Here is a 26356-nt window from a genome sequence, read left to right as displayed (position 1 = left end):
CTGATAAGTGTCCAAATAAAAGAGAATTCGACACGCGCAAAGCATATACTCACGCGATTTGAGTCCTTAACTCGATCTAGATCTGAACACGTACTTCAGGAAAGCGCATTCCATCGAGTATGCACGACTTCCCAAACTTATTCTGGCAACTTTTCGATGCGATCTTCATCATTGTCTCAATTACGATAGATTTGGGTTCCACCATACACCTAGACTTTAGAATATGTTATCTCATATCATTGCCCCATCCGCCCACTTCTCTCTCTCTCTCTCTCTCTCTCTCTCTCTCTCTCTCTCTCTCTCTCTCTCTCTCGCTCCTTTCTTCTTTGGATTCAGTGTAAGCCTTCATTGAATGTCATATTCTTGCTTGTATCATGTGACATGTGATAAGCGAAGCAAAATATACCATCCAGAGAAATACGCTTTGTATGCCCTCTTTTATATATTAGAATATTAGTGCTTGTATCCGAATGAATGGATGATTGACGTACTTAAACAGGTCACGCTAGAAATGTGGAACTATCGTGATTATTGCTGGCATCGGAGCTTGTCCACTTTACATTAATGGTATGCCCCTATTTAGTTAATTATCCTGTTACTTTGTCCTTTTTATTTAATTTTTTTCATTCTTTTGAATAGGTTATCGTTTTCGTAACAAAATGGAAGCATTGTTCCACGCGTGGCACTCCAAATGTGTTCCTGCGTGTGTGTATCTGTGTGTGTGCACGTATTTGTGCATGTTCTTTATTGTGTTAAAAGGTCAAAGTGTAAGGAAGGATTGCTTTATTCACTGCGCTGTTTTCCAGCTATTTAGAACTGAGACCGAGACACAGAGAGAGAAAGAGAGATAGGGTGGGGGAGAGAGAGATACGGGATATTGAAGGTACTATACTATCAATGGTACGAGAGTTCTCGTTTTTTTATAGTTGCATAATGTGATATAACCACACACACACACACACACACACACATACGTGTGATGGTATGTAAACATTTCTGGGGAAGATGGGTTAATCGCTCTGACTTAATGCTTGACCGTGGATATGTTATCTTATTGTAATTTGTTACGGTCACTAACATCTCTTCAAGACGCCATATGGTCATGAACAATAAACAGTGTGAGAACATTATTGTACGAGTTGTTTAATTACAGTTTATAGTAAAACAATCGACTTTCTCACACACAGTCTTAAATGTCCAATTAATTCGTACATTAGTAACCATGGAGATAGAGAACACACTCTGATGTAAGAAACATGTCAGTAAGGCGACATCCATCCATCCATACAGATATACATACGTACATAGACACACACATACATACATGCATGCATGCATGCGTACGTACGTACGTACATACATACATACATACATACACAAATGCATGGATGCATGTGGACAGACGGACATACATATGTTACGGTCGCATGAGTAAGACAACTGAATCTATAATCTTCGCTAGCCAGAGTTCTGATATGATAACGCTATCTACACCTTGGCGGGTCGAACAGATAAACTGGTGCTTTTTCCTAGCGGCATCTATTTTGATTTCATGAGTAGCCGCCCTTAGTATATAATGCCAACTAACCAATAGCGTGGTACATCGTCTGAAAATGGTGGGAGCAATTGACCTAAAATGGATACCTTGGAAGTTTAACATTGAAAGTATGAATATGTACCAGATGGAAGCCATTACAAGTGTATTTGAGTGAAAGGTATTTATGCAAAAACAGTCTGGCACTGGACAATTGCTTATTAACAGTCCATTGAAGTTGTATGCTCCCCTTGATTTGATTATGTAAGAACAGTGTTCAGATTAGAAAAACTTAATTTTGATTGGATGCGGTGGCTTGCCGCCGCATCCAATGAAATTCAAAGACCCGAAGCACATAAATATCTGCTCTATATTCGAAGGTGAAAATAGGGTTATGATATCGGAACCTTGGCTAGCGATGATGGTTACAATTAACAAAACAGCATGTCAAGAAAAGTTACCACAAACGTTTGTGCTGTTGTCAGTACATTTAATAAGTAATTAAATCTAATCGTTGGATTAATGACTAACAAAGAAAAAAAGAAAGTCATGTGATTATTGTGATATAAGCATAGGAACACGTGTCAAATGATATGATTGTAATCACTCAAAGTGTTATAATTTGAACATATTACATATATCGTGTAGTACTAAAACATTTCTCATTATTACTGTTATAACCATAGTTTTTTGTTTTTCGTTCTAATAATAGTTTATTTTTCCAATATTTCTTATTCATATTTCCTTTCTATCTCTAAATGTGTTGTCAGGTGCAAGGTTTGAACGATTTGGTGCACCTCATTGTCGGTCCAGACAAACGGAGTAGATCACGTGAGTCCAGAAGAATATGGCCACCAATATGGAGATACCGGCCCCTCCCGTCCCCAAAAATAGGGACCAGCTCGCATAAAACTTTGAATTATCCGTCAGGTAGAAATACCACATGAAGCTAACACCACCAGATACTGATAAAGCTGAAAAGAAATATATATATATATATATATATATATATATATATATATATATATTAGTCAAGACAGAACAAACCTTCAATATCTAACTGCTGTTAACTTTTTAAGGAGTTAGAGTGAAACATATAATAAAAATGATTTCTTGATTAAAAATGAAGTCATTGTCGAGTATATATGGAACAATATTCTACCATTCTTGAATTTCATTCACGAGTTAATGTGTTGTATATTATGTCGTCTAATTATCTTTGAATATGCTGCAATTTCAGGACAACCCAATTCAACGTTCAGTGAGTCATTACGACCTACGAATGATTCATTGTGCCTTCTTCTGTCAACATTATAGACGTGCAGACCATATGTTGCTTGGAATGCTGGGAGTTTGTGATACTGAACATCACTCTTGAAAACATTTTCACCGCGAAATATGATGTTTCATTTATTTTTAAAACACTAAAAGCATAAACCATATACCAGTTTATAAACAGAGATAACAGTGTTATGGTGTAACTTGTAATTTAACTGAGAACGACGGGATTCGTTGATACGGTAGATGTTTCTACAGCACAAAACTATGTTTTTCATTAATTTTCTGTTTGATATATTCATACAGTAGGTCAAGATTTATAAGTTAAAGTTATAAATTTCAAATATTGGTCATTATTAAAAACTCTTTAAAAAATGAATAAAAATTAAAAATGGCAACAATTGGTCTGTTGTAAGTACGGTTATTGATGAATTTATCTCCATTGCTTAAGTGTGTTATGTATAGTGTTTAGTACTTAAAGTTGTACGTGGTAATCTGCTAAATGGAGATGTTTATATATGTATAGTTCTCGTTAACCATCCCGTTTGGTTGTACTCGTACCGATTTTAAAAGCAATAAGCATCAAACCTATTAATACAAATGCATAATATTTAGTTATTTCATTCACTGATTTACGATTTCTAACATGATTGTCGCCAAGGGGTCCCTACCATTGTCGAGTTACTGGCGTTTCAATGCAGACGGAAGCGCCAATCTAAACAAGTAAGCAGACTGCTCGCTGTCCATTTCTTGCTTCTAGATTAGTCTATTTCAGTAAAAACTGTGTCGTATTAGTCCAATAATTGCAATGTCTAGTTTTAATATTTCTAGAATAAACCGAACAATCAAATAGGAGGAATCCTTGTATAAATATGTTCAAAAAGATGTAAATCCAAACGTTACACAACTATTAAAATTTTCAAAGACGGTGAACTACAACACGTCTGTTGCTTGAAAACATGCACAGGCTGAAGCATATATATCGCCCGTTTTGCTACATACATTTCTTTTTCATTTAAAACGCGAACAAGCTGACAGCGAGGTTAGCACTTATAAGTTAATGACTGAAATGACTAAGTTGCGTGCATCTTTTTATGTCATTGATATCTTCTGTTTTTAAATTGGAGGGCAGTTTACAAACAAACGGGATGGTGTGAGTTGTAATTGTCTCCTTCGGGCAATTTTTCAAAGACACAAAAATCAAGTGAATTTGTAACATCAGCTAGTTTTGCAGACAGATACTATTTATTTCTCTTGTTTGCAATCAGTATTACTAGCGTGTTTGGGTGTTGTACTCACTTCCGAATACAATAAGTACAGCGATGATGATGCCACAGCATAATTTAGAACAGTTCAACTTCCGGTGACAAGGGAAGCAACAAAGTAGAAATGCGGACACGAGACTCAGTGCTGTTCCAGATGCAAGCAGTGGTGGGGTCAATGTGAACGCAAGCTGGGCTGAAAATAAAATCAAACATAGCGAGCAAAAAAAAAAAACGTAATGGTCTGATACACTGTAAAATATTCATCAATTATTATGGTAGTATAGACGTGCAGATATGTTGTCGAATACAGATGTGAACCATTTTAGCTTGATTGAATAGTGGATACTAATCTAAAAGCCAAAAATAATTTAGAACAACTCAGCTTAGATCGTGTAATTTTGTGTAAATACTACGACGAATGTGCATTTGTCATCAGCCATTGCTGTGTTTTCTATCAGCGTTATTGTGGTGTTCAAGTGGGAGAGGAGGTCCAACCTACTCTATACTTATGCCCTATTTTATACCACGGCAATATTATACGGTGAATTGCTTCATATTATGGGAGGCGAAATAAGCTTTCTCGATAGTATATACGCCAACCAATCACAGCAAATCCATAAGTTGTATCATCTACGTTATCACGAGTATTACCCAATCAGGCCAATACAGGATATATACGAAATATCCTTCTTGTCGTATATGGATGTGTATACTTTATATTAGAGAGAAATGGTTCATCACCTTTCTATATGATATCGCTTCATAGCATGCTGTTCATGACCTCACTAAACGATTACAAAGGTATATCACTTTTTTCCGTATATATTCAAAGTGTGCCTCTTATGTATATGAATATACGTAGTTTATGTCCGTGACACGCTAGGACGGTATTTATGTCGCTTTTATCCTACATCCCAAACCTTGTTTGGCAATAATTACATGAACTGCTATGTTCAAATTCGTGTTTGGTTCATTTTATTTTCGTGTAATATAGTATTCCTGTTAATGTAGTTAGTAATAGTAGTGGTAGTGGTGGTGGTGGTGGTTAAAAGGACCTTGCCAAAGAAACCATAACATATTGATATCTTTCTGCGATACGAGACTTACGTATGTAGTCAACGTCACTCAAGATTTTTAGGCAATGTTCTATTTTCTGTTTCTGTTTCACTCTTCGATATATACATACTATTTGTGTGACGGACCTTTATGATAATACTTTACGTCACCAATTTGCTGATTAGATCATCTTATATGAGTTGTATTCTTGGAGAGACTTTCAGATTCAGTGCCATACCTGTTTCTGTCTCGTTCTTAAGTCTGTTCCCTAGTGGGTAGCAGGTGCGTGTCCAATTAACACAGTACTGAAACAGACCCAGGTTGTCATTGTTTCGGATGAACCAGTATGGCGTGCTACAAGCCAGGATCAGGACGATCTGACAAAAGAAGGTAAAATCGTATAACAAATAATAGTTTCTTTCAAATGCGGACATTGATACGTTGTAATAGTCATATCGAACTGTAGTCTGTCTGAACCTTTCAACAACAATAGCAGCAAAACAAAGCAATATTTCTCGCTTGACGTAAAAAGTAAGAATCGAAAGGCAACGTTTAACATATACAGTACATTAGGCTCCTCTAAAATTATATGAAGTCCTGTGATTGGAAAAGGTAGATTATATGATAAACGTGTCACGGTCTAATTACTAGCTTGGAATTTTGACAAGTAGTTTGTTCAATTTCATGATCTTGAGTGTATTTCAATCGTTGTCGCTGCAGAATCGTTGATACGACATTTCAGATAGTCAGTGCAAAATAATATTGAACTGGTAATACTGCTGCTCAATCTCAGATAAACTTTTCAATGAGTCAGTAGCAGGCAATCTAAGGAGTCTGTAATAATAAATGTACGCATTTGGAGTGGAAGCGGGCATATAGTACTATATATGTCAACCAACATTTGCTGTCCTCTAAATGTCATACAGATATAAAATCTACCCAAATTACACACACACACACACACACACACACACACATATATATATATATATATATATATATATATATATATATATATATATATATATATATATATATATATATATGCTGTCAGTATGCTCCACGCTTATACTATATAAGTACTTATAAGTGTTGCATTGTAAACCATATTCCGACAATCTCTAGCAAGAAAAAAAGTTTAATTTCGTTGACAATTATCCTTCTTTCAAATTCTTTCATTAACATTTGAACAAGCTTTTATTATGAGACTACTTTAGATACAGTAATGTTAAATTATACAGCATCATAAAGCATTGTGTTATCTCAATTCCTTCCCACTTAGTTTAGCATGCATTCTTAAATTTAAGGATTTAATGACGTTAATGGTGGTTTGACAGTAGCAAAGATGGTAAAATGACTACTTGCGAACACCAATGGAGTGTGGTGACATGGGTGTCTGTGGGAACCCTGTGTTTAAAAATAGATCCTTGGATTATTGGTGTTTATTGGAATTAAACGTTAGGCCACCACGTGTTTGAAGTTTAAAGGTGTATATATGGAATAAGCATTAGGTCGTCATTTTGAAATTTATCGGATCTAGGGAAACGTCAGTAGTATTAACGTTTTAATGGAGTCAAGATAGGAAATTCAGTGTTACATTGAGTCATATGAGTAACGGCAATATGTCATTTAGATGGGAACTCACGTCTTATAAAATGTCAATAGGTTTACCATTATAGGTTTCTAGTTGACATTCGTGCTGTCAAGTATACACTGTACAGATTGTAAGAGGTTGTCGACTTCAAATGAACATAAGAGTGTATGACTGTATTATTTCAGAAACTCGCCTTTGATTGCGTTTTAAGAGTACCTTAAATCAAGAAGAAACACAGCATGCATCATAAGGGGAAGTGGTTGTCGAACACGTAGGTTATATAGTATAGTTTGTATCACCATCGTCTTTATATAGAATGTCTAATTGTATGAACCTCACCTTTAAAACTTTTGTTGCTTATATAATTGCTTTTAGATATACTGTACATACTCTCGTCATTAGGTCTCCACTGTATAATGTTACAATATAAAGCAATGGTAAATCATGCCGAATGTGAACCGGCCACACCAATGCTCTCTCTCTCTCTCTCTCTCTCTCCTGGTAAAACTTTACATTTGATAACAGATTATATTTACCACTTACCTACATGCTTTATTTATACAATGGAGATGAATCGGTATGCTTGTAAACTGTTTTCTACACACACGGACCTGCATTTTTATTACTTGTGGCAATAAAATATGTTTTCACAAAAAGGGTGTTCTGCTTTTTCTATTGACATGTGAGATTTAGGGATTCTTTCTTAAAAAATCGTCTTACTTCATATATAATCAGTAGAAAACGGGCATTGGTTGTAATTCAATTCTCCGAGGACGTCATGTGGATCATCTTTCCATCTAATAACTCCTTGTTCAACCTCTTTTATTTGCAAGATGCCAGACCAAACTTTCACTAAAATGTATTTTACAAGACAGGGGTCTTTACTTGACCGAGCGGTGTCAAACCCTGGAGCGATTCCAGCTAGAAGTCATAAGTTTACCCTAATTTCCAAAGACTTCCATACAACTTCAGTTGTAAATTAGAAAGTACGACGCGTCCGTTCTATACATAAATTTTACTCTAATCAATGCAAGACCACATATCTCACAACCTGCAGAATATCTATCAACCGCACATCTGCATGGTTTCTCTTCGTAGAAACTATGCAACTATCCCCTAACACAGGGATATATTTTAAATACGCCACCTTATGCCAGTACATCCACGGTTTCCAGGCACATTTCGCCAGCACAACTGCATCGCATTTGCGTGTGTGTGTGATTTGGATTTTGAACGTAGCTTTAACAATTTTTCAGTCATATCGCTACGATGTCTGCAGTGTGACGGTTTATAGTGATGTCTAGCACTGGGGCATCATGCCGCAGACATGTAGCATGATGCCCCACCCAGTCACATTACATTATCTATTTGGAATAAATTTGCAATGCTGAGAAGATGGGTGCAGCTATGGCGGATCCAACTGAATTCCAATTTTTATCTTTGCCAGTACGTCTATAAAATACATAATAATATTAATAATAATAATAATAACGAGGACTTTGTATAGCGCCTAATCTGTAGAAGCTCTAAGCGCTTTACAATATTAGACAATACCTATAACATAAAAACATATATAATGATATGATTACAAATCACAAACACCCTAAAATTTAAAAAACATTAAAGACATGCTGAAAATATTGAAGGTTGGTAACATTATTAGGTCTGTAAGTTTTGTTGTTCTTGCAGTCGAAATAAGTGAGTTTTGAGAGCACTCTTGAATGGGATCACTGTGGCTTTGTGTCTAAGTTCAGTGGGCAATTCATTCCGCGTTGCTGGGCCCTGGTATGCAAAAGAACGTTGTCCAAATGACTTCGTTTTCGTAGTGGGGATAATGAGTATACGATTGTCAGAAGAGGAGTGTACGTATATTGCTGGTGTGTACACATGGGTGAGGTCAGATAGGTATGTATGACTGGAGTCCGTCAGTGAAACGTAGCACAGAGAACCAATTCTGTGTTTGATTCTGGATCGAATGGATAGCCAGTGTAGGGTACAGAGCAGCGGGGAGATGTGCTCTGATCGTGGTACTCTAAAAATGATCCCAGCAGCTGTGTTTTGAACTTTTTGAAGTTTGAAGTTTCTGAAGTAGATATTGAGATGAACCAGACATAATTGAATTACAACAGTCCGGTCTTGTAAGTACTAATGAACACACAAGCGTTATAGTGGCATCAACTGAAAGATATTTGCGAACAGAGCTGATGCGTCTCAGCTCAAGATATTCAGCCTTGCATATGTTCATGACATGTTGGTAAATATAAGAGTACTGTCCAGAGTAACACCTAGGTTTCGTACTGATTGTGTGAATTTAATGTTGGTGTTATTGATATGTATTGTTTGAGGTAAAGGATGTGAATCAGAAAGTCTTTGTGTTGTGATCAGAATGGCCTCAGTTTTATCCTCATTCATCTGCAGCTTGTTACATGTCATCCATGATTTCACATCAGAGATGAACCTCTCTACACCTTGCATGGTAGCATCAGCTTCAGTTGGTTGGCTAGATTTGTATATTTGGGTGTCGTCAGCGTACAATGGGTGAGACACTGGATGATGATCTATGACACTTGAGAGCGGTTGAATGTATAGAATGAAGAGAACATGTCCAAGAACTGACCCCTGTGGAACACATAACAGAAATGTAAAGTTTCTCATGAAAACAAAAATCGTGTTTAAGAGTTATGTGATACTATATTTCTTTTTCAGTGTGTACAGGTGAGCTTATGGAATTAGTATCTTTAAAGTGAATCGATGATATTGTCACCCCCATCCCACCCCCACCCCAAAACTGCAATTTGAAAATTTGGGTAAAAATACTTCACATATTTTGATGGAGAAATATTTCATTTAAAAATTGTATTGTTTTACTTACCTAGGAATCTCTGTCATAAATGTCTGTGTATATTTTGTTGCAAATAAGAATTTCTGGCTACGGTCTAAGAACTGCTGTCAGTGTTTTAAAGGATCTAATGATATGGATCAATAATATTAGGATTATACTTATCATCTGGATGTAAATCTATTAATTAGCAGCGAGCGTCCGATAAACCTTATGTATAACGGGGCTGACCCTCCATGTCTTCATTGGGTCTTCCTGTGACACCAGTCAAGTCATATAAGAAAGGCGACGAACAACGTGTGTGTGTGTGTGTGTGTGTGTGTGTGTGTGTACTGCCTTACCACCGCTATGGGAAGCGCAAAAGCCGCCGTCATCCCCATACACTGGATACAGCATCCGGTTTCATTCGTCTCTCTAACTCCCTTCTCTTTGCTCTCCCTATCTTCCATTTCCTTCCAGCCCTTTTCTTCATTGGGATACACCCATCCTGATTCGAACTCTGTCACCTTGATTGTTGCAGGAGCAACTGCATTTCTGGCCGAACGCTGAGACTCACTCTTATGAATATTACTTCCAATTCTTCTGGAACCCTTTGCGATAAAACTTCCGGGACGGTCGGATCTTCTTGAACCTTTTCTAGAGAGTTCATTTCCGATTATACTCGACTTTGACATTTTCTCTTCGATGATTTCGCGATTGAAAGAATGGTATCCTCCTTTGAACAGTTTATTGCCAGTAATGTAGTCATTCCCATAAGCAGGATCCATTTCTTTTCTGTTGTTTTCTGTCCTTCCTTGTGTTAGTGAACTATGTATGTTTATATTTTATATTCCGAAGCTATTCGAATTTTCTTTTCATTCGTATCTGCTGTTGTATATAACAAAAATCACCCTCGAATGTACGCAGGCGTGATTTTACCAATCAGTATAACATAATTTTATCCTATTAGATATATGATGCATCTAGTTTCAGTTTTTCAATAATTGGAATAATGATGCTTACAGAAATAAATATCCAGTACGAATTACGGGCCTTTTATCAGACATAAATACAGGAGCAATCATATAAAAAATTGTTTCATATTCTATCTGTAACACACGTCACTGTATATCTTCTTACTTGGCATATGAACTTCACATATATAGTACGTTTCTGTTCGAAAGGATATTCCTCTTTGTGATGAACCCAGGAGAAAAATGCTTTGCCCAGTCCACATCAATCTGCACAGACAAAATATACATAACACTACACAGTTAATCAAAGGTGGAAGAATTTAGAACAAGCCTTCGAGTTACATTGGTTCGATGTTTAGATTTGTAATTTAGGACAAGTTAAACGCATAATTTGTGAAACACAAAAGGTAACCAAAAACAAAAGCTTTAATACATAGAGATCAAATGATTATAACAATTGACACCTTGACCGTTATACAAAGCAAATATCCGTTTCGGAACAGCTGTCAATAAAAACGGTAAGTATGAGAGACTATGTTTAACAGTGTATGCAGCTTTTGAAAGGAAGTAATTAGAAAGTGTTATCACACAAGATCCATAATAAGATATCTTTGTACAATTTTAAAATGCACCCTTCAAAGTACTAAACAGGTTAATAACTCCTTTTATATAACGTTTTGTAAATTTTGGCATTATCCAAGTTTACTTATCAACCTATCTATCCGGCCCCCTTTTCTATCTCTTAAAGAAAGTATGCGAAGCAAATGTAGGTCTTTAGGCGGAAGCGGGGGGGGGGGATACAAAAAGAAAAACTGATTTGAAATTTCTTCAGAAAAAATATAATTTCCTCGCTATATATGAAAGGAAAATTTGTACAATATTTCGGTTAGTTTTTTTATTTTTAAAATTGACTTCCATGGAGTTTATTCAATAATATTTGATCCATTATATTTTTGCATGCATTTTTATACCCTTGACAAGATGGCATAGTCGTAAGCCATACTGAATTACAGTCGATACATTTTACTATTTGTTTGAGATGGTGTTAAGATCAAATCAGATTCTTTTGGCTCTCAAAAAAATGTTAGAAAACATATGGATACCGACAGCAGAGAACATACTTTTTGTCACTTATATTAGCATTTCTGCGGATATATTGTTATATACACGTCCAGCCGTTTTCCATTCTTCCATGCAAACCAAAACTCCATCTACACGGACTGAGGGAATCCTCTGTCTTCCTTGTAACCCAAAACTCCATCTGCACGGAATGAGGGAGTCTTCACAAGTTCAGTCTTCCTTGTAACCCAAACTCCATCTGCACGGACTGAGGGAGTCTTCAGTCTTCCTTGTAACCCCAACTCCATCTTCACGGATTGAGGGAGTCTTCAGTCTTCCTTGTAACCCCAACTCCATCTGCACGGACTGGGGGGCTCTTGAGTCTTCCTTGTAACCCAAACTCCATCTGCACGGACTGAGGGAGTCTTCAGTCTTCCTTGTAACCCCAACTCCATCTGCACGGACTGAGGGAGTCTTCAGTCATCCTTATAACCCTAACTCCCTCTACACGGACTGAGTGAGTCTTCATATCATATTTGGTATTATATTTTATAATGATAATTATATGACAGCGAGAGTTCCGGACCAGGAAGTAGCCCCTAAACGAGGAAGGGTTGGAATCAACGGTCACATTTTCATCGGTAAAATGTAGACGTGTTTGAAACCTGAAGGCATCCACACCATTTGATAGACAACTGACTATATTTGTCGAGATCCTTTAGAGAGAATGTATCGCACAAGTAATGTTTCCAATCTGACTGCAGCCTGAAGAATGAGGGATGAGAATAGTTGTCACTGCTGATATCTCTGACACATCTTCGCTTGGCGAGAGTAGTCAATCCAGTTCGTTCTAGTTCGGTGGCCAAGTGGTTAGAGCGTCCGCCTCGTATGTGGGAGGTCGTGGGTTCAATCCCCGGCCGAGTCATACCAAAGACTTACAAAAATGGTACTAACAGCTACCTTGCTTGGCGCTCAGCATTAAGAGGTTAGTGTTAGGACTGGTCGGCATGGTGTCAGGATAATGTGACTGGGTGGGACATCATGCTACAGGTGTGCGGCATGATGCCCCAATGCTAGACATCACTATAAACTGCCACACTGCAGACATCGTAGCAATATTACTGAAAAATTGTTAAAGCTACGTTAAAAAAATCCAAATCACACACACACAGACACATCGGGTACACGACACAATTCATAGGATTTGTAGGCAACGGTCACAGCTCATGGGTAATCAAACTAGAACACTTTCGTCAACAATGATTTCGAATCAAACTGGAAAACAATAAATTCAACGCAACAAAACAGTGCGTGTGTGTGATTTGGTTTCTTAACGAAGATTAAATAATTTTTCAGTCATATCGCTACGATGTCTACAGTGTGACAGTTTATAGAGATGTCTAGTACTGGGGGCATCATGCCGCAGACATGTAGCATAATGTCCCAACCAGTCACTTTATCCTGAGACCAGACCGGCCAGTTCTAATACTAACCTCTTAATGCTGAGCGCCTAGCGAGGCAGCGTCTGTAACATTTTAATGTCTTTGGTATGACTCGGCCGGAAATCGAATCCACGATCTCCCGCATCCGAGGCAACAGAGAACGAATGCAGGTCCATATCGATCAAAATTATTTACATTTTCAGAGTATATTCCATAGTTGTACTCAATTATTCGTCAATCAAATCAACCACATTGTACTTGCTGAAGATGCAAAACAACTGCAGCGGCCACGTGCACTTGTTTCTGTAAGTACAAAACAAAGGGCGCAGTTAACAAAAACGAGTCCTGCATCTGATCAAGTGAAGCAACCTGAACTAGTCTAAATAGTGACTTAAAATTATTGACAACAGATGATCTGTTTTGACGTACTTTATTTAAATTTTGCCAAGAATAATAATAGCTGACGAACAGATGAAAAGTCAGCACACCGGAATTACAACCACGTTGTCAACACATATAAAACAGCACCACCCTGCCATTGGCATATCTTCTAAAGAACAAATCCTTTACTTGATACGTGTCGATAATGTATCGTATCGTAGGCTGTGCATCGTGAATCGTATCGACATCTGGCACATGTGCTTTTGTTTCCTTTCTATAAACTATTTTGTTTCCTTTTTTTAACTATCCCGTGAAACTATTTTTGTTACATGCATCTCCCTTCTGAACTAATTATACATAAATGTAGGAAGACCTACAACCAAATCGAACCGTACTCAAGGTTTTGCTTTTTCAAAGCAATAATTACAAATGTGTCTTCCTCATTTTTCTAAAATCAAAATAACATTAAAATTATTCAAAGAATTTCTTAAATTTGATTTTAAATGATTCGAATAAAAATTCACCTGGAGAAAAATACCAAATTTACCTTTAAAAATTAAAGTCTTCAAAATACTCACGACTCACGAGTGTTACTGATACTAATTTACATAAGATGAGCTGTTGTTGTTGATGTAGGGTTTAACGTCGTTTTTCAGTACAAGATAGGCTATCCATGGCGGCTAGTACAAATGTTGGTGGAAGAATCTGGGAAAACCCCAAAAAGAACCACCGACCCACGAGAAGCTACTGGCAAGCTTTCTCACGTACCCACACTGGCCAAGCCCGAGACTCGAACCCACGCAGATAGAGGTGAGATGGCAGTGATCCACAACGGTGAGCTCTTTAGACCACTAGGCCACCATAAGATCAGATGGAAGTTGGTCCTTTTTAATATTGCAAAAGACTGCTCAAAATAATCTTGATATTATTTTTAAAAATTTTCTTTTCTGCATGTCACTAGATAAATTGTATCACCATCTGAAACATTATTTGAGGAATTATTGTTGTAATTTCCTCTGCAAGCACTATATATATATATATATATATATATATATATATATATATATATATATATATATATATATATATAGTTTCACGCATGATCAGAGGAAAATTATTCAAGGGAAATAACTATTAGTTTTAATCACGTGCGTAAATTTGTGTAGGCTCCCTTAACAAAATGTCACCTCTTACTAATTTTAGCAATACCACAGTTTTCCGTATTTACTAACACAAATTATATCTGAAAAAAAAAGAGAAGGGCTACTATGCAATGTCACAGGCAATGAGGGACTTAAATTTATCTAAGACACCCTCCTAAAAAATAAAAAATAAAACTACGGTAGTAAAATGACCTACAAAAATTCTTAACAGATAAGGAGAGCATACTGCAGCGGTGGGAAAATGTAGTAAATGGAAAGACAATTATTTTTAAAGCCAAGTCATGTCTGTACCAAGATTTAAACAAAGTTTTTGATTGGTTTTGCAATGCACATGCCAAAAATATCCCAATTGTATTTCAAGCTTTAAAAAAATAAGAACTATTAATGTAAGTTAATTTGAAATAAGTGTGTTCATAAAGAACCTGTAATAATCAATGCTGCTTTTAAAGAAGATATTAAATGCTCCCTTACTACATACACATACCCACCATGTCGGCCAATTCTGCGCGTCGGGTAATTCTGCGCAACGATACGTCATTTCTGTAAACACTGTAACACGTGCTATTTTGGGTCAAAAATCCATTTTGTATCCAGAAAGAACAATCGTACATTAATTAAGAAAAGTGATATTCATAAAGTGTACAAAAATATCCCACATTTAGACTCGAAATGCACATAAAAATGTGATTTCTAAATGGCAACGTGAAGACCCACTCCATGACCTTCTTGAACCTGTAACCCAGAAAATTCGATTTACTATGCATCTTTTAGAATCACACAAATAAATACATTATATTAAAGATGGAAATGTGTACCTTAAAACAAAACTATTTTAATCCAAGTTTCCAATTTTGCAAGAAGTTGTCCCACACGTACAAAATCGTCTGCTACCCAACGTCTCTACTTGCCGCTAGAACATAAATTATCAAAAAATTTCCCGGCGTGTAGTCTGTTTCTATGTTCTGTAGTAATTTTTCCCATCAACAAGCCGTTGTAATCACATTACATCCTATTTATTGTTGTTTCTCTTCCACGTAATAGCTTATTTTTCATAAAATGTTGAACTTTACTTTTTTACAGGATCGGTTTAGTTTGCCTAATATATCTTGCCATTTTTTGGCATTTTTACGTTGAAGTTTGTAAAACTAGCTATAAACCTGACCTAATTACTCGACTGAATTGCTGACCGAAACAGTCCAAAGTAATGTATTTCATTCTGTAGCCCGATGGATAAACATTACATCTTTTCAAAGCTATGCGCAGAATAGGCCGACATATCGCGAGTCAGGAAAACAGGGGGTGGTATCCTCCGTGTCCAAAATTAGTATTATTTTGAACAGAATATTCTGGTGACAATTGCATCTTTTCAAATGGTAAACATTGCTGTATTTTATTTTTGTCAATCGCTCGAATTCGGTATGCGTTTTGCTTCAATATTGGAAACGAAAACCTTAGGTGCGCAGAAATGCCCGACAGCAGTGTACACCAAAAACACATCCTTCTCACAATACAGTCCCCCTCTAGAAAGGCCACCCATCTAATGTGGTCACTTTCCCAGTGCAGAAGGGGTGGCCGTATAAGAGGTGGACAGTGGCTGTTAAATTACTATACATCACCTTTAATGAGACCACTGTGAAATGGCTTTTCTCATCTGATAAGACTATTGTGAAATGCTGTACTATTTATCTTGGAAAGAACTATTCAATAATAAAACCATCCATATAATCATCCAAATCACAGAGCAGGTACCCTGGGTTTATCAAGAGAGGTACTGACACATGTACTCAAGGCACAAAGATCACAGCTGCCTATCTTTGATTGGGCTCAGATATTCTGAGAACTGGATTTTTAAACCTATCACACAATTACACAAATATGTCAAAATTGAAAACAAGGGCAAAATGGAAATTGGCATCTTGCTTGAACATAGAGCTGGATGAAAAATTGTACTGCAGTGTTTCCGAACATACCACCATACACATCACAGTATACAGCAATTATATTAGGGATCAATAATTTAATGTTCTAGGACAGGGTCCAGAAACTATTTTAAAGAAAAATTCCATGTCAATAGTTTGAAAAATATCCTGCTTCGATATAGGAGGAAAATAACACCATATTATATCCACTGTATTATTTGAAGAAAAAATATATAGAGATAAAAGAAAATAATATATCTCTGACATCTATCCCTGAAAATTAAATGGTCAGTACATTACAGCATATGAATTTGATATGTGTATGTTCATTGTTGTATAATGTGTAATTCAAAAACTAACTAAAATGAGCTGCTTCAGCTGACAATGGCTGACACACAGTAAAACACTGTGCTGACACACAGTAAGACACTGTGCTGACACACAGTAAAACACACTGTGCTGACACACAGTAAGATACACTGTGCTGACACACAGTAAAATGCACTGTGCTGGCACACAATACAATATGCTGTGCTGACACACAGTAAAACACACTGTGCTGACACAAAGTAAAATACACTGTGCTGACGCACAGTAAAACACACTGTGCCAACACAAAGCAAGGTACACTGTGCATACACACAGTAAAATGCACTGTGCTGCCACACAGTACAATATGCTGTGCTGACACACAGTACAACACACTGTGCTGACACACAGTAAAACACACTGTGCTGACACACAGTAAGATACACTGTGCCGACACACAGTAAAATGCACTGTGCTGGCACACAATACAATACGCTGTGCTGACACACAGTAAAACACACTGTGCTGACACAAAGTAAAATACACTGTGCTGACGCACAGCAAAACACACTGTGCCAACACAAAGCAAGATACACTGTGCAGACACACAGTAAAATGCACTGTGCCGACACACAGTACAATATGCTGTGCTGACACACAGTACAACACACTGTGCTGACACACAGTAAAACACACTGTGCTGACACAGTAAAACACTGTGCTTACACAAAGTAAGATACACTGTGTTGACACACAGTAAAATGCACTGTGCTGACACAGTAAAATACATTGTGCCGACATACAAGAGTTTGCTGATAAAACGGAAGTGCTGACACTGAAGCCTACAATTTACTAGCTATACTACTGATATAATTGTATATACTGTATTACACAGGGAGACCTTGAGTGGGATAACAACACCCAAGCATGATACTTATCAAAGAGGGCCAGTGAACATAACATGTACTGATTTAATAAATGTTAAGCTGACTTGAGAAATTACATAAAATTTAAAAAGAACTTACATGTTCTCCAAAAAATCTTGGGATGATTTGAAATAAATGTCCATGACATACTAAGAAAGGCTATTATACAATTAACAAATGACATGTATTTTTATTTTTAATTCAAAAAATTTCAAAACATTTGGATTTGAGCCAATAATCTTTCACAACATTCCATTTGGCCACCATGATGGCACACATAACACTTGTCAAACAATGTGATTAAAGATCATGAATATAATTACATCTTTAATAATCAAAATTAATGTCAGAAATACAACTTTGTAAAAAAAATAGAGAATAATGTTTTGAATTATATTCTCATGTAAAATGAAAACATGATGTTAGAAGCAATTCAGAACAAGGGAATTTCAATACATTCCTTTCTAATGGACACCACTTAAGTACCGGGACTGTGAAAAAGTACCACGGTATGTTACCCCTGGAAAAATATACTTCATTAAACTATGCACCTCTACTGAACACCATGCTATGATGTACCTTCAGCCTATAAAACTTACAACAACTTAATACACTATTGTTAATAGTCAAAACACTGCTGACAATACTGATGCTGGTGTCACCAATGGTAAATTGACATGCAGCTCTGCTGAGAGAATAATTTGTCATGCCTCAAAAAAAATTCAGTTGGCTACTTGTCCGGCAGTGCAAATAATATGTAACTTTTACATGTCCTGCAGGGTATCTGATTTGGAACTTTTACATGTCTTGCAGGGTAAATGATTTGGAACTTTGAAATGTCTTCAGGGTAAACGATTTGGAACTTTTACATGTCATGCAGGGTATATGATTTGGAACTTTGAAATGTCTTCTGGGTAAATGATTTGGAACTTTTACATGTCATGCAGGGGATATGATTTGGAACTTTTACATGTCTTGCAGGGTAAATAATTTTGAACTTTTACATGTCTTGCAGGGTAAATGATTTGGAACTTTTACATGTCATGCACGGCAAATGATTTGGAACTATTACATGTCCTGCTGGGCAAATTATTTGGCACTTTTACATGCCCTGTATGGTAAATGACCTAGAAAGTTACACATCCTGAATAAGCTTGTTCATCATGCAACATAGATGATCCAAAATATAATATAAAATGCACATCATCCAGCTGGATGGGCATCTTGACAAAGTGACTTGCCCTTCCTCAGTCAACACATAAATACAAAAGAACAATTGGAATTTTCAAGCCCTGATGCAACATGGAATGTGGCCAGTAGATGGCTTAAAGTTTTCTTTTCAACAATATTGAGATAATCTTGAATCATGACCTAGTAGACTCAAAATAAAACATTTTAAAAAGACAAATACAATCAGAATGTAATGTAACACTGAACAACAATGAAGCAAAAATGATGACTTTAGAAGACATAATCTCAATATCACTCACAACTGGTATGACAACTATAACATCATCAAGAACTTCTTCTGTGAAGTACATTAATCAGTACCATACAAAATTTTCATAATACATGTAGGCCATATTTTCTTGAACTTAACAAGCTCTAAAAAACAGCACTCACTCTGATCCAACGTCACATACCAGATATATTCAGGGAATAAGCCAGATAAAAACCCTGGCATGATGTCATTCGCGTGTTTTCACTACGGATAAATGAACAAGGATACATGTCTTAAGATATTCTGATTTAAACTAATATAGATAATTTCAAATGATACGCAAAATGGAGACAGATTTGTGCTGTATTTATTCAACATCTTTTTGATGCATCTGTACCTCTTTCAAGTTTTAAGGAAATAAAATAAAAATCACTAAACTAATTTTGTACTTTGCTCTCATCTCAAAAGCTATCAACAAAGTGAAAAAGAAAAATGTAAAGTGTTTTTGAAAGTGGAAATAGTTTCAATGTGGTTTTTGACAAAGCTTCACTGGTAAATACTGAAATTTGGTCCAAGAAGTTAGATCGTGCAATTAGTGTAGGAGAATGGACCAGTTCTCTTGTTTTGGCTGAACATTGAACAAACAATACAAGTCTGATTAGCTTTGATTTCAGACTTTTCACAGACGTTGCCAATTGCCACAACCAGTTTTTGGAGAAAATAAATTTCAAGTGACAATGATAAATGTACATTTCTGTATACTCTGTAAAGCAGGAAAACAAATTACTGAGGTTTAATTCCAGGACTGTTTCGTTAGTTGTTTTTACTGGAAATGATTAATTTTAGTGATGAGGTATATAATGACACTTGTAACAGAACAGTAGCCACATCAAGTAAAGGAAATGGAAATTTGTGCAATGGGTCTCAACTTGTGACCCAAATGTAACAATTACAATAAAATTTTATTTTATCATATATTATGCTTGTTTCATTTGCAAAGTGAACAACAAAACTACTGATTAAAAGAATATAAGCAGACTTACATAACTTCTGATACGTGATTTTTGTAAAAGAAGAGCTATCCTAAAGCTGTTTTACACATTCATGCATTTTGGATTGGGGTGGACAAAGAAAATAACACCCCATTTTTAAAATGTAGGCAATTTATCAACACCTTGCTGTGTGTTTTTAAGTAAATAATATGCAATGTTCTGGATACAAAATTTAAGGTAATCCCCATACACTCAGTCAAGTGGTGATGCAAGGGAATAGATACAATTCTGACACTTATGTTCAATAAAAAAAAAATCAAAAGTGCTTCATTGTTCTTACAGACATGACAAAACATACAGCAGTACTATCACATTTTTTCATATTTTCTCATTTATCATATAACATAAATTCATTTAAAAAATTTATTTTATTTATTACTACATGAAGCTATATTTCAATTAAACTTGTTCCCGTTTTTTTAAAAAGAAAAATGTACTTTTTTTTTACTGTCTGCTTATGATTCATTTAAAACGTCAGAACTCCCTAAATGCAGACATTACATTGCAACAAGATGACAATTAAATTTGATGTTTCACATTATTATTAATTAATTAATCAATTATTATTATTAATATAAGGTGGTGTATTGGTTTTCATTGTTTTGATTTCTGATTTTGTAAATTTCAATTACAACTGTAAACACAAAAAAACCACACCAATAACAAAATTTCAAACCTTATGGAATGTGCTTTGATTCAAATAAACAACTGTTTCAAACAACACTCTCAATAATGGACCTGTTTATTTTTCATTAGTTTATGGCACAAAATTGAATTATAGTGTACACTAATGTACATCAACTCGTCTAATGGCAATGCACAATTCAGGAACAGACAACTCTGTTCTCTAGCATCTAGTTACAATGCCTCATTACATAACAGCTTGTCATATATTCTCACAAAATGTCACACACAAAATTTCTTGTACAAATCATGCAAATATTGTTCAAATGCTTCACAGAAAATGAACCGATTCCATTCTTTGTTATAGACATCTATTCACACCCAAATATTAACTTCTGCCATACTTCTGGAAGAATGTGATAAGGTTTTCATACACCACAAATGTGATACAGCATGCTGGCGTCACTCTAATCAGGCCTGGTACAAGTCCCTTGAAAAACCCCTTCAGTCCTTCATACCTGAACAAAGAGGGTAGGAAGATTTTACTTTGGTGTATGAAATACAGTTATCTCAAATGGTGCAATTATCAATCATGATTAGACAAGCGGAGATGCAGAGGGAGGAACATAGAGAAAGATCAAACGACAAAGATAGTGGCAAGCACAAAGGTGAAATGACAAAGTAAAGAAAAAGGGACACATCTATACTTAATTCAAACACAGTATGAAAAATAGATTCTGATATATAGTAACAGGTATTGTAAACATTTTGCCTTGAATCAGAAGGACAAAGTGTATCATCACTAGACAAAGTGTATCATCACTAGACAAACTGTATCATCACTTGACAAAATGTATTATCACTCGATAAAGTGTATCATCTCAAGACAAAGTGTATCATTTCTAGACAGTGTATCATCACATAAAAAGTGTATCATCTCTTGACAAATTGTATCATTTGAAAATGTATCATTATTTCAAAAAGTGCATCATCATCAGACCTGTTTCAACTCTTTAACAAAAATATAACCACTCTACATTTCTGTAATGCATGCATTTTACAGGAAAACATTTTGCTAGCTTTATTTCAAAACATCAGCCAAACTTGGGTAGTCAGTCTAATACACATGATTTGTGACTCAAAATCTAACGGCTTTTTTCCTTACTGTACCGGACTCCTAGCGTCAAAATTAGGGTGTACTAACCCATGTTACCTTGGCAAATTGGGCCGGGATGTAGGGTCACTCTGTATTCACAGCCACTTCGTCTCTATTTGCATCTATCATATTAATTGAGCAGAACAACAGAAACTTTCATATAAAGTTCATAATTGTTTTCTCTATACAAGCTAGGTCATTGCGCATATATATATATATATATATATATATATATATATATATATATATATATATATATATATGATACTCTGGGCTGTAAAACCAACTAGCCTTAAAGTTGCAATAATGATCACGCACAATATTCAAGTCTCCAAGGATATAAAGTTTTAGTAATACATGTATTCTGCTGCTGTGTGGCATGTTATTAAACATGAAAAGTAAAATTCATTATTCAATTTAATTACATTTGGGTAATCTAATCTAATTGTCCAGGAAAAAACCCCAGTAAAAACCACTGACCTAAGGGAAGCTACTGGCAACATTTGCACTTACCCACAACTGCCAAGCTCAAGACTTGAACCCATACAGACAGAGGTGAGATGGCAGTGATCAGTAAAGGTGAGTGCTTTAGTCCACTCAGACACCCTGGGCCCCCAAAGATTAAAGTAGCTTGAATTCTTTATTTGTTGTATCAATATGGGTATCAATATAGACAAATAACTGATACATGGCTACACTGATTAATCATTTCAACCCTCAAAGCGACATATGTAGAGAAGAGGGCACAACTATTACATCTACAAATAACAGAACAGTTTTTAAATAAATGCAAGTTGCATATGTAATTAGACATAATGAGAATTTCTAAGGCCTGCTACAATAAGTGACTTTGTTAAACTAACAGAGACCAAGTAAACATGGGAATCAGATGGACTAATCCGCAGATTCATATGAGATTCAATAAATCCTATGCTTTTTATCAATATAGATGGCAACAAGAAATGAACAAATTTAATCTGTGCATACAAATATCTTATTTAATTATGTACATGCATTAGTAGTATGAACATTTTTAGCACAATACATTCAAAATATTTTTCCAACATAAAATCATGCCTCGAAAAACAAATATTTCTTAAGATAAAAATTACACTGATTTTTTGCAGATTTTTTTTGTAAGTTGAATATTCTGATCTGTTTTCTGTTCAACCACTCTGATAATATTTTGATGTTTACACCAAACATTTGTTATCAAACTGCTCAACTTTACTTTTTATTTATCTGGACAGTTCGTTTCTTCTTTGTAAATTATAGTTTTTTTTCAACATGTTATTTTCTAAAATCAGAATTTAAATTTTGTCATTCTGTTACAAATTGTTATATTACAGTAATTAAAGTATTTTTGTTAATGTTCTAAAAATCATGAATTAAGACATTTTTCCAAGTTACCTCCCTTGTTGACCCTTATTACAGTGCTCATCATAATGCTATCCACATAAGCCATAAAGCATACCAATTTATCATGAGACTGCCTTATAATTAAGTACACATGACATACAATTTTACTACACTGAATGAAAAAGGATAACAGCCTTATAACATGAACAATGCTGTAATGAATGGCATTATAGTGAGAGTGCAATTTATTGTGCCAAGACACAGCTGAGCGCCCTTTGAAAATTAGCAGAAAATCAAAACTGTTGTAGTAGGATGAGACTTACTAATTCACATATTATCCTATAAACTATTTCCATGTCAACACAGAGTAGTTGTGTGGTACCAGTTTTCATGGACTTTGTGTGGTACCATTATTCATGGACTCCGTGTGATTCTAATTTTCATACGGTAAATGTTTTTATGGATTTTGAGAAGTACCAAATTTCATGGACTTTGTGACTGCTGCAGACCATGAATTTAATGACACAATTAATTATTTCTTTCTGAGGAAAGAATGGTGCCTTTTTAACAATACACAAATCCTTTTATGGAAAGAATAGGACCCTCTCACCCAATACACAAATCTGTCTCCGGCAAGAATGGAACCCTTTTCCACAATACACAAATCCTTCTATAGAAAGAAAATGGGGCTGTTTCCCCAATACACAAATCCTTCTGTGAAAAGAATGTGACCCTTTTCCAAATGCACGAATCCTGTAGAATGAACTGGACCCTATTCCAAATACACCTGAATTTTAGTACTGTGGTCAATCTCTATAATTTTGCCACTCTTCTAACATGGTTACAATCAGGTATCCCTGGTAACATTTTGTTTTAACCTTGCAACTCAATTTGTTTCCCTCCTGGAGACTTAAGCTTTTTAATCTTTTTTGTTTTTTATTTTATATTTTTCAAAAGAAATGTAGCATTTTTTACACTTTATCTTGTAAACAAGAATATTTACTTTAATTTGGAAGCATTTGCCTTCCATAAGATTACAGAATTATTTCATATTTGATTTTGTTGATTTTTTTTATAAATAGTATTTGTATCTTATTTTTTAGGACAACATATTTACATTTATTTGCATGGCTTATCTTTCTAAAGTATTTTTAAAATATGCCCTTTATAGTTTTAGGTTCATTGTTGTTTTGGGGTATAATGATATTTCTCGGTGCATAATAGGCTATACACAACAGCTAGAATAACTATAACCCAGAAAAAACCATGCAAGAACCACTGACTCATGGGATGTGATTTGTGACTTTGATTTTTTTACGTAGCTTTAACAATTTTTCAGTCATATTGCTACAATGTCTGCAATGTGGCAGTTTATAGTGATGTCTAGCACTGGGGCATCATGCCACAGACATGTAACATGATGTCCCACCCAGTCACATTATCCTGATACCAGGCCGACCAGTCCTAACACTAACCTCTTAATACTGAGTACCAAGCTAGGCTGCTGTTAGTACAATTTTTATAAGTCTTTGGTATGACTCAGCCAGGGATTGAAACCCATGACATCCTGCATCTGAGGCAAATACTCTAACAACTAGGCCAATGGAGCAGTCAAAAAGTCAAGAATGTACTGATGTGCCTACAGACCCTATATACATACATTTTATGAAAACCTATTTATGACATGATTAAAACTTATTTATGACATGATTTATCCTAATACACAAAATCCTGTGGAATGAATGGGGCCCTTTCCTCCAATACACAAATCCTTCTGTGGAAAGAGATGAGATAGCAATATCAGTAAGGCAAGTTCATTAAGTCATTCAATCTCCCAGCGCCCCTTTACAAGTTTAGAACTAAATGTTAATTGGCACTAGTCTACACTGTGCTGATGTGTCATCAAAACCTATTTCCATTCATGTCATGAAAACCAATTATGACATGACTGTACATCAAGAAATACTGTTTTTGTGTTGCTATGTACAAGAAACAGCTTTGCTGGAACATACCTCAGTATAATGCATCCTCGTACAATGTCAGTTTTATGACTTCCATTAACAGTGTCATTAAGATGAAACACTGTTGAATACACGTCATTTTTCACATGAAAAACAAATGAAGTCAAAGTAGTCATTTTCTATAATTCGGATTCTGTGCATGGTTGTTGTTGTTGCTGTTGTGGGATTTAACGCCATTATTAAGCACACGATAGGCTATACATGGCAGCCAGTATTAATGGTGGAGGAAAAACCCAGGAAAACCCCAGAAAGAACAACCGACCCACGAGAAGCTACTGGCAAGCTTTCTCACATACTCACATTGGTTGAATCTGAGACTCGTACCCACACGGACAGAGGTGACATGGCAGTGATCCAAAACGGGGAGTGCTTTAGACCACTCATGGCCCCTTCTGTACATGGAATCATAGTAAAAAAAAATAACATCATGCCATGCTATTTTATTACTAATGAAGTTTCTTTTATGAAACTTGTAGGAAAGGAAAGAACCCCTGTGATTGTAATAATTAAGCACAGAGATCATAAAGATCACTGTAAAAAAATTTTTTTTATCTGAAGCAAGCATCATACTCTGCATTGCAAAAATAACTTTCTAATTACTGTTTTTTAGTGCATACTGGGTTAGCTGATAAATTGAGTGAGTGCTTTTTGTATGTTTCCTCTTTAAAATGACAGTGACATGGGGGGGGGGTAACTGCAAAATGGGATAGCACAACAGCGTTCAACCCATATTCTAAAACAACCTTATTATTTGAGATTTGATGTTAAGATAGTAAAAACTGCTTTCAAACATTTGTATAGAGATACACAATTTTGAACCATGCACTAAAATTAACAAGTTTCATTAAAGTGGGACCTAAATCCAAATTTACAAAATATCTCAAAACTTGTTTCCTTGAATTGATAGTTTTCTAACATCTTTCTTATTGCACAGTTGGTAAAAATGATTTTTTGTTTCCTTCAAAGAACATGCTACAAGCATCAA

The 26356-nt window shown here is 35.6% G+C and overlaps 2 protein-coding genes across 2 annotated transcripts in view; both read right to left on the bottom strand.

The window, feature by feature from the left end:
* Window positions 1–1127: 1127 nt before the first annotated feature.
* Window positions 1128–10862, bottom strand: LOC149783939 (uncharacterized). Its single transcript, XM_089933172.1, has 4 exons — window positions 9908–10862; window positions 5372–5510; window positions 4112–4270; window positions 1128–2508 (listed from the first exon to the last, which is right to left on the bottom strand). Exons 1-4 carry the CDS (start codon window positions 10331–10333, stop codon window positions 2333–2335), a joined length of 900 nt encoding a protein of 299 aa, XP_089789298.1. The 5' UTR covers window positions 10334–10862; the 3' UTR covers window positions 1128–2332.
* Window positions 10863–17901: 7039 nt separating this feature from the next.
* LOC149783938 (solute carrier family 25 member 32-like) overlaps window positions 17902–26356 on the bottom strand; it is a 29318-nt gene continuing 20863 nt past the window's right edge. Inside the window, exon 8 of the mRNA XM_089932075.1 lies at window positions 17902–21353. Coding sequence (XP_089788201.1) covers window positions 21224–21353 — 130 coding nt within the window. The 3' untranslated portion in view covers window positions 17902–21223. The remainder of the gene's footprint in view (window positions 21354–26356) is intronic.

This window comes from Sinohyriopsis cumingii, chromosome 14 (assembly GCF_028554795.1).
Source record: "Sinohyriopsis cumingii isolate HCF-2022 chromosome 14, ASM2855479v2, whole genome shotgun sequence".
NCBI lineage: Eukaryota > Metazoa > Mollusca > Bivalvia > Unionida > Unionidae > Sinohyriopsis > Sinohyriopsis cumingii.
Note: the sequence above shows the minus strand (reverse complement) of the source record. Positions and strands in the feature narration are given on the sequence as shown.

Coding starts and splice junctions, on each gene's coding strand:
- LOC149783939 (XM_089933172.1), bottom strand. CDS start 10,333: ATGGATCCTGCTTATGGGAATGACTACATTACTGGCAATAAACTGTTC. Junction 5,511..9,907: donor TTGCGCTTCCCATAGCGGTG/GTAAGGCAGTAC, acceptor TTCTTTTGTCAG/ATCGTCCTGATCCTGGCTTG. Junction 2,509..4,111: donor TGTACTTATTGTATTCGGAA/GTGAGTACAACA, acceptor ATTTCTTTTCAG/CTTTATCAGTATCTGGTGGT.